This window comes from Bemisia tabaci, chromosome 7, assembly GCF_918797505.1.
Source record: "Bemisia tabaci chromosome 7, PGI_BMITA_v3".
Lineage (NCBI taxonomy): Eukaryota > Metazoa > Arthropoda > Insecta > Hemiptera > Aleyrodidae > Bemisia > Bemisia tabaci.
This window is the reverse complement of record NC_092799.1, coordinates 47,460,222-47,470,078: the sequence shown is the minus strand read 5'-3', so window position 1 is coordinate 47,470,078 and position 9,857 is coordinate 47,460,222. Positions and strand designations below refer to the sequence as shown.

General features: G+C 35.7%; 1 protein-coding gene across 1 annotated transcript in view; it reads right to left on the bottom strand.

Annotated features, from left to right (window-relative positions):
• Positions 1 to 16: 16 nt before the first annotated feature.
• LOC109041209 (uncharacterized) overlaps positions 17 to 9,857 on the bottom strand; it is a 40,184-nt gene continuing 30,343 nt past the window's right edge. The window contains exons 3-8 of the mRNA XM_019057464.2: positions 9,462 to 9,663; positions 7,366 to 7,522; positions 6,375 to 6,507; positions 4,956 to 5,302; positions 4,076 to 4,180; positions 17 to 3,530 (exon numbers count right to left, since the gene is read on the bottom strand). Coding sequence (XP_018913009.2) covers positions 2,450 to 3,530; positions 4,076 to 4,180; positions 4,956 to 5,302; positions 6,375 to 6,507; positions 7,366 to 7,522; positions 9,462 to 9,663 — 2,025 coding nt within the window. The 3' untranslated portion in view covers positions 17 to 2,449. The remainder of the gene's footprint in view (positions 3,531 to 4,075; positions 4,181 to 4,955; positions 5,303 to 6,374; positions 6,508 to 7,365; positions 7,523 to 9,461; positions 9,664 to 9,857) is intronic.

Sequence of the window (9,857 nt, the reverse complement as noted above, 5' to 3'; positions counted from 1 at the left end):
AGAAACAATGGTGAACTTGTATTTTTACGCGCACTTTAATAATCATTGAAGATACAATTTGATATTGAACTAATCTCTCAATAAGGTAGAGCCAAATAGCAAATTTTGGCTCATACTAAATTGGTTTAATTGCATTTTCTTACACAGTTGCCTACACAAAATAGTTAAACCAATATATTTTTTTCTATCTTCAAGGCCATTCGGTCACAGCCGAATGGTAAGTATAACAGCAAAAAAATAGTTAAACATACGAACAGAATAAAACAGTCAAAACAGTGCATTCTCTTTTCTTGACATTCGAAGCTAAATTTTGAACAATGTCGAACTAAAATTAATATGTTCTCCATATCTAATAATTCTTTTTTTTTGGAGCCCAAAAAAAGAAAAAAACTAAATGCAAATCATAGGACCTTTTCAACAACTTTCCTCACTTCAAATTTGACGCTTTGCTGACTATCTGGTTTTTATTGTGGAATGTGAAGATCAAAAAAATATTCAAAAGTTAAATACAGGCTAAAAAATACAATCATATATAGTAAGAGCAAAGAATATAATAAAAATCTGTAAATAGCTCCTTAAAATTTTTTTTTATTTTTTTCTTACAATCCACCGTTTGGTGAAAGCATAAAGGAGAGCCTTCCTGGTTCACTATGAAAGACCATTTCTTGACGGATTTTCATGCCTCATTGAAGATTAAGGTTGGAGTGATCGGTCCATATCATTTCATGAAAAATTATTGCACACATTAAATTTAAAACTGACTAGAAATAATGATTAATTACAATATGAATGCTGACAGTCAGCACTAAGTGTGATGGATAGAACTCACCGTCTAACCTCTCTCTTTTAAATGGACCATAACTCTCAATGAAATTCGGTCCTCAGCAGAGCGGAAATTTCTGTTGCAGCAAAGCAAATTTATATGAATTTATTACAGAATAGAATCATGAGAAAACGCTCATTCAAAACCCAATTTGAGAGGAAAGATTTCTTCTCTAAAAAATTACAGCTGCTCATTCGTGTGGCTGAGGAGTCAATGCGACAAACTTGAAAATTTTGATTGCATCCACATTGTAGATGAAAATCTTTGGCAATTTTGATATTGAATAAGCTTAAAATTACTGACACTCACTGATGATTAAGTCGTTTTCAAAAACAGAACGTTGGGATAAGACCATACATCAATGTAGATTGTAAAAAGTATGTCAACGGTAAAACTGCAGAAATACATTCTCCGTTTGCAGCATTGCAGACTTCCTTTCATACTTTATTTGCTTCAAGGAAAACTATCAAATAATTTTCCATCTCTGGTACGTGAAAGATATTCTATGAAAATTCGAAGTGATGATGTTTGTTCAGTTATCATAAAAAAAAAAAAAAATGAAATAGGGGTGGAGATTATGAAACACTGCAACAAAGATCGGTACGCATGTTTGCAATTTCACCATTGATATGAGGTGGTCCTTTCATACCATACATTAATTGTTCAAGGAAAACAGTATTTAAACTGGAAACTTAAAAAGAACCAAAGTTCCCACTAAAAATCAAAGCAAAATATTCTGTCTCTCCAGAAAATTCTGCATTTGCACACATTATAGGCAATGTGTCATGACAGTAGAAGGTACATCAAGTTACCACCGATAATTTATCATGATTAAAAGGCTAAAAAAAGTTAACATTCAGAACAGTTTAAAAGGAGATTAACGCAATAAACTTGATAAAGATTACAACTTAGAGATTTACTCCTCATACAATTTGTTTCTTATTTTGAGTAAGATTTCGTCGTGTTAAGGGTAACTTTGACTCGCACAACCTTTATCACAACTCGATAATTATTTTATTACGAAATGATATGACACACAAATTAATGAGCGTAACCTTACTTAAGTTTGACCCTTTGAAAGTAAAGTAAATAATAAAAAATACATAATATAAAAAAAGGAAAGAGAACATGTCAACAAATCATTTTTTTAAAAGATTTGCCAAAAAGATGGAGCTCTATTCTGGGTAGATTTTTACCCAAGAAGATCCGAATTTTCTGAATTCAAAAGATACATTTTCTTCTCTAAAATTATATCAGAAAATCATTGAGTAAAGGAGCACGGATTTATCACAAATCATGTTAGCCTCTTTTGAGAGAATTTTTACAGATTGGTAAATTCTGATTTTTTTTTTTGTTCTCCTCTTGTAACAATCTTGTCCTACGCTTGGGAATTACATGAGTAAAGTCATTAAGAATTGAAAAAAATCATCCTTCTATGTATTTTCACTTTTTAAGTTCCAGCCAAATATGTAAGTTGATAGCAAAAATGAAGCCGCCTCTATGAAACAAAGTTATCAGTTGTAACGATAAAGATTTAAAAGAAGAACAAGAAAAATAAATGAACTTTAAACAGAGTAGCTCTGTTTTAAGGAATAAATGAGCATTAATGGGATGAATGAGGAATAATTAAACAGGAGTTCCAATATTAGCATCATCCAAATTGTTGTAGAGATATCGAGAATCCGTGACCTCTTTAGAGACACTAGCAGCTTTCAGCTGATTCATAAGATCATCTCGACTGCTTTTGTCGCTACTTTTTCGGCTCCTTGGGGCCATATCACTATCAATTGAAGTATGCCTAACTACTTTGTCACTTTTACCACTGCAAACAGAGTCTCTGTTCTCAACGAGTCTGTACAGATTACTGTTGTCATCAGGACTTAAAATTTCTACGGAGGTCCTTTTCGAAGAACAACAGTCTGACCTTGTTGAACCGTTAGCAGCCACTAATTTCACAGGAATGTTTTGTCTAGGCACTTCAGGCACTGATTGAGACTGATCTAATTGCCGGTGATTGTTGGAGCCTGATTTGTAAACATGAACAGTTTCGCTAGGTGCTGCCATCTGTGTGCTGGTTTTTTTTACATTCATCTCATCTGATGACAAACTGCGACTGCAATGCTTCCGACTCATTTCTTGTTTCGCACAATTTTTAGCATTAACTTTGGGAAAGTAGTTGTGGCCTTCATGCCTGACCTTACTCCTTTCATCCACAAAACTGTTGTGCTTGGCTCGGAAAGATTTAGAAAATATTTGCTTAGCAGCTAATCTCTTATCGATGGAGTTGTCCGAGTCGGAACTGATACAGTCCATTGAGCTAGACGTGAGAATGGGGCTATCGCTGGAGTTTTGGATCCAATTTTCTGACTTGACTGATGTGTTGTTTGATGATAGATCTATTTCAACTTTTGTAGTTTCCAGTTTTAAGGGATCTTTTGATTCAGAACTTTGGTTTCTTGGCTTATCAGAGCTAACTACGCTCGATATACTAGATTCTTTAGGACTTTGAACGGTTTCTGATGGTTTAGTAGATTTGTTCGTTGCTTCACCTATTTGTACTCTCGGAGAGAGACTTTGAAATATTTTTTGAAGAGTTGTTACTCCATAATAATCAGTGCTGTGGGAATTTTTTGATGAATTGCTACTGTCTTCACGGTTTATTGATTGTTCAATGACAGATTCATCTGCTGCATTGTTTTCTGAAACACTGAATTAACAAAAAGAAATCATTAAATACAGTCTTTAGACCTTGATAGAGAAAAGGTTCATATCAGAAATACTTTGCAGGGATTCCTTAAGGGTGAGAGAGTATTTAGGCTTTCCTTGAAATTGGACGCCTGACAGAAATGGATTTTTGAAAGGAATTATGTCAGTAAAAAATAGACGGCCCTGATTTTGTGACTCTGCTAATGGAGAGTTTATTGCTTCTCATATCCCGCAAAATATCAAAATAATAAATATGTACGATTTAGCAACTTCGGAATTTTTTTTCTTTTTTTTTTAAGCTTAAAAACCAGAACTTTGATCTATTAGTAGTTTTACATCCAGGGTTCTGGACTAGCATGCAAGAAGGAAAAGAGAGAGCAGCATCAGGAGGTGCATCAGTAAAGTTCTGAAATCAGTTGCTGATGATGTTCCCCTTGAGCTCTTAAAACACATTCAATCTTCAAAGTAATTGCCCAAAGGAGGAACTAGTTTTTCCTTGGATTTTGTTGCTTAAAGTGCATAAAAAGAAAAAAATTAACTGCTCACCTTCTGTCTGTTTCAGGAGTTCTTGGTGCAGTTGGTGTGGTGGACGTAATCCTGCGGACGTATGCTTCAATTTTTTCCTCATCTTCTTCACTGAAGTAACCATACCTGTCATTCAAAACGAGAAAATCACTTCAAATTTTTGGAAGTTAAAAATTTCATAATTAAAAAATGATTGGTTGACAATAAATGGTTTTTTACCCTTCTCTCCCCATTTAGTCAAAGAAATCGTTGAGGTTCATTTGGATAAAAAAAAAAAAAAAAAAAAAAAAAAAAAAAAGAGCAATTTTTACAATGTGATTAATTTTGAACGTTAACTTTTTAGTCATGGAAAACAACCAACACATGGAAAATCTACCTCAATTAAATAATTTAACTAACTGTTAATGTAGTTCAAATTGAATTACATGTACATGGCCAGAGTTGGTATTTTCATGACAATTAGAAGCATGATATTATGCAGGTGATTCAACAACTGGTCATGGCATCAAACATCTTCTCACTTTCAATTAGCTGTCATTATCATAAAATATTGTGACCATGTTTCTATCTTATTCAGATTTAAGAGCTTATTTACCAAATACCAGATTTAATGATTTTCAACCAGTGTTCTGCCTTCCCCGGGCGCCATGTGCCAAATGTGCCTAAAAATGGGGGAGGGGGGCTAGGCCATCGTGGCGCCTAAAAAATTTGACAGATTGAACTCGCAGTCGGGAAGCAGCGGAGGCAATGAAGCGCTCCCTATAAGCTAAAATTTAATTAGGCTCCTAAAAAATAGTAGATGGCTCCTAAAATTTGGGCTTTTCGGCCAAGGTGCCTCCTAAAATTTTAGATGGAAGGCAGGGCACTGCTTTCAATGGAACCCTGCTGAAAATCAATGTACCTGAAACGCTTCAATTCGCTGTCATTCGAAGGCTCATTATAGTCATCGTCACAATCGGAACTGCTGAGATACTGAACACAGAGCTTAATCGTGCCAACTTGCTTGTTTAGCAAATCAACTGCTTGCTGGTGAGTCATTTGAGCCAGGCTTGTTCCGTTCACACTAATGATTGCATCTCCGACATACAGGCCTTGGGCGATTTTTGGCTCCAGCTCTGATATAAGGATTGGAACGCCGTGCTCTTTGCCTCCAGTAATTGAAATGCCAAGTTCAGTGAATGCCTCTCGTTTAAGCATGACTGTCCGGACCACATTCGTTATGCTTGTTGGTGGCTGCGCTGTGTTTACCTGAAAATGCACAAATTAGAGTATCAGTAAATGTGATAAACTTTTTCTACAAATCTGATAATATCTGAACTTTTTCTTGTTTTGATTTGTTGCAAAAGTTTGTTGTTTGCCCAGCCAAAATGAAATTTTGCTGTACTGAAGAGGTATATTGCTCAGATTATTAAAACAATATATTCATAGTGAGTCGCGCTGAGGATGCCGGAGTTGCGAGCCGGCGAAACGCGTCCGCAATTTAACATTTTTACGTGCAAAGGAGTTTTAAAATTTTATTGAATATATTCATACCCAGAGGTATGGAAAGAAAAATCATAATTTCAAATATAAAATACTTTAAAGAATTCTAAGAGAAAAAAACCTTCTCTTGCTTCATAATTATGTGTGAAGTGGAGTGTATTGGGAAAAAATAAAAAAGGCTGACATGTTACAGGGCACATGTACCCTTCGTCAGGGCAGATTCCGATCAAGAAGAGAACAAGCACCCCGGAACATGTTGACCTTTTTCGTTTCCTTTAAATTGTGAGTTTAGAGTTTATTATTTAGATTTTCTATATTTAATGTTGTTTTTGCTTCAATTTTGATACTCGCAGTTTGTTAACTCCGTTTTTTTTTTTGTTTTAATTGCTACAGACTGTACCTCACCTCACCTTAAGCAAGACAATACTTTGATAAATCGTTGCCTCCTCCATGAAAAAGCGTATCTTGATTGGGCTATTTCAGTATTTAATACGTACATTTCATTTGCCTTCAAGGAAACCATCAAAAGAATTCTCCTGAAATTTCTAGTGATTTTTAGTTATTCTTGTGAAAAAAGACCTTGGAATTTTTAGACTAATTTGAACAATATTTTCCCATGAAAAAGTAAAATTTTTGTAGAAATGCTGAAACAGCTCAGACGAAATTCATTTCTTCATTCGAGGAAAGGTGAAATGTCTAGGACAACGGTACTAAAAATTCATTCCTTTGAAGCATTTTTTATGTTAAGATTAAGTTATGAATGTGTAAGATGTCTAAATGCATGGACGAAAACCATAATTTTTAAATTTCCAGAAAAAGTTCTGAAGGGTTCACTTACAGTTTGTTGACGAACAGCCCTTTGTACAGTTTTATGTCGCTGCAGTAAGATTTCTGCCTCTAACTGTCTCCATAATTTATCTCTGCATTCTGTATTCATATCAGATCGACCAAGAAGTTGGAGTTGTTGAATTCTGAAAAATTAATTAGTTATGTTTAGAGAGGATAAAGAAAAAAAAGGAAAAAAAAATTGTTGCCAGTATTTATGGCAGTTTAATGAACCACCACCAACAGGCGGCCATAATTAAAAATTTTGAGGCATTGATCGTAAGTAGTTCTTTTAATTATTAATGGTAGATGACAAATATATTGTGAAAAAGTATGATAGCTTATTGGACTGCCGCCAACTGGCTGCTGAAAAGGAAAACTTTGCTATCAAAGTTGTATGAGATATTTTCAGAGCGTTTTCTATTCATGAATGTAACCCATTCAAGTTTTCTCTTTTCAGGCATGCATTTGATTTTGTCTTGGTTTGGATTGTAAAGCCCCCCTTTTCACTTGTCTTTTCAATAGTTATTGTGTCAATCGTGTATATGTACATGTACAAGAGCAATGTTGCGTTTTTTTTAAAAGTAAAAAAATTGCAGGCAGTCTGCAATTTAATATTTTGTAATTATATGCGGCAGAAGAATTTTTCGGGACCTTTTATGATTTTATCTGCGGTGATTTTGCATCATAAATGACTGTCAAAAATAGAAGCTGAGTTACGTTATTTAAGTTGTCTTTCATCTGTGATGCCAATGCACCATTGTTGTGGTACAATATGTTGCGGAAAAATTCAAAATTTCCCCTGAAATTCACTGAGACAAGCCCTCGCGCCTTAAATCTGTTCATGATTGATTGACCTCCAAAATTTCCATGATCTTCTGATTTGACCAAGCTGTCCTGGCATATATTTGGAAAAGATACATTAAGGAAAATTTTAAATCGATACAGTGACTTTCAAACATCAAAAAGCCAGATTTTTGGGAATTTTCAATAGAAGGCAGTACCTTCCAGCGAGTTCTTTGTCCAAATAGCGAGCTGCAAGCCTGGAACCACACAGTTCAGCTTGAAGAGTCACTATACAATTCCTTAGGGCAGCGTTTTCTGCTAGTAGATGCCGCTTCCAATTTTCTAAAGCTATCACGATATTATCAACATTTCCTCCTACAGGCAAAAGAAAAAAGAACATCATCAAACAAGAAAAATAAAAAATAATATTCCTCGTCCGACTTTTTGGAAAAAAAATAATTTGTATTAAATTATTACAGTGCAGAATCTCTTCTTCACCTTTTGATCTACTGCTAAGACAAAGAATGCGACAATTATCACTTTTCCATAGTCTTCTTGCATTTCAAAGAGAGAATTAACTGCAAAAAATCAAATGCTTATTTCGAAAAAAATAAAATTGAGCGAAGTTAAATACAAGATGGTGTTAGAAAATGTAACTACTATTTTTCCACTTCAGTTAGATTTAAAGCTATTATTAAGAATAGGTACACATAGCTACTAGTAGACCTCCATTGAGAAGAGTTGCTTTGTTCAATTCATGCCATGCAGACCTGCAGTTTCAACAGTTGTGATTAAAAGTTGAAGAAAAAAAAAAACTTGAATGGACTGGGCATAAATAACAAAAATCCAAAAACTTTTTACAAATCTTTCGTCCTTGGTAATGTTTTTCTGTTGGGTTCTCGTCTTTTAACGTGGAGAGATTCTTCATCTTCACAGTTTTTTATTAGGGGGCAAGACAACTTACTTCATTTTTCAGATTTGTGTTGGTAAAAATTGTTTAAAGAAAATATATTAGAAAAATTATGAGCAGAATAGTTCGTTTTATTTAAAGTTCACTACTATAATTTCAGCAAGATACAATACGTAGGTAAATATATGGCGAGCATTGTTCCCGTTATGGTGCCAGGAACTGCAGACACAATAAATGGATATTGAAGCCATTTACATTGGCCTGACTTTTTTTTCCTGATTCCTATCTCTGCTTGAATTTTCCGATTTAACTTTTTCACATTCTAAGTTTCTTCACAGGGCCGGATTATGGGGGTGGCCACATGGGCCGCGGCCCATGGCGGCAAAATTAGGGGGCGGCAAATTTTGCAATTTTTTTAAATGCAGGTACAAAAAAATCGGATTCAGAAAAAAATTACAAACAAGAAAAGGTGACAAAATCTCTCATTTCCTGAGAGTTCATTAATTTCTAATTTTGTCGTATTTCGGTGATACAAAAGACTGCGCACCTTTAATTAGTTGAGTTAAGAGAGAAAGCAAACACGTAATTTGGCCTGGAGCGGCGCGGCGCCAAGAGAAATAATGACGAGGACTTCAGATGAAAAGGAGAAGCCCTCGACGCGGCGGTCGGCATGTAACACATATTAGCGCCTACGAGACTGCATGAATACTTCACGCATAACGTCAAACACAGTACGGTCGACAGCGGTCGACGCGGCGGCGTGAAACGCACAGTGCCTACAAGACTACATGAATACTTCACTCATTGCGCCAAACACAGTGTGGTCAGCGCGGCACGGCGGCGGAAGTTAAAATTATTAAACTACATTTATGTTTGTTCTTTCTTAATTTTTTAGTTCATTTCTTACGAATGAAAGGCCTTGTCCCCACAGAGATAGGTTTACGGAACTGAACTTTCGCGCGAAGTTCCGTGAACTTTTGCTAGTAGAGTTGGCAGGCTTACGCAAAAAATGTGTCCAACACGAGTGAAGGCGTCTTATGCACCCTTCTCCCTCCGGCACGTTCCCTTGATGGTTTTTATTGATGTTTCAAAATGAATGAGAAGAGGGCGGCAAAATACAGGCGGCCCATGAGCGGCATGTAGGTAAATCCGGCCATGTTTCTTCATCATTTTTCCTGTGTCCTATCCTCTATTTTTTGCATCATTTTTCTATTATTAGGTAGATAGATTTGCAGCCTCTACTTACCACTATACGATCGGGGTAGCGATGCTCAAGTATTTAAAAAGATTTTTGTATTTGCGATGGCCGTTTTGTCTCACCTCTACAGCCAATTAACACCCCCCCCCCCCCCACCACCATACCACACTTTCTTTAAAGCACCAGTTCCAATCCTAAATACATACCTGTAATAAGAGCTCTGTGAGTTGGAGATCGATGAGCCAAATCATCCTCTAGTCTTTGTTTAATTACAGCGGAGTTATCTTCGTCCAATTTACCCAGCTGAGATGTATGCAGCTGCACCAGGAGCAAATGCAGCTCACGATTTAGATTGTCGTTTTGCGATTTTGCTTCAACTATCTCCTCTCGAAGATTGATCAGCTCTGCCTGAAACACAGAATAAAAATATCATGAGACAAAGATTGAGAATTCTGAGTTTTTCTCAGGAAAATATAAAATCATAAACTGCTCCTTTTGACAGGGGTGGGATAAGTAAAGACTTGAGGTCAATTAATTTTATAGTTCTTGTTTGAACATGTGGTATCCTGGATAGTGGCAGCAGGGCCAGATTTAGTAGAGAT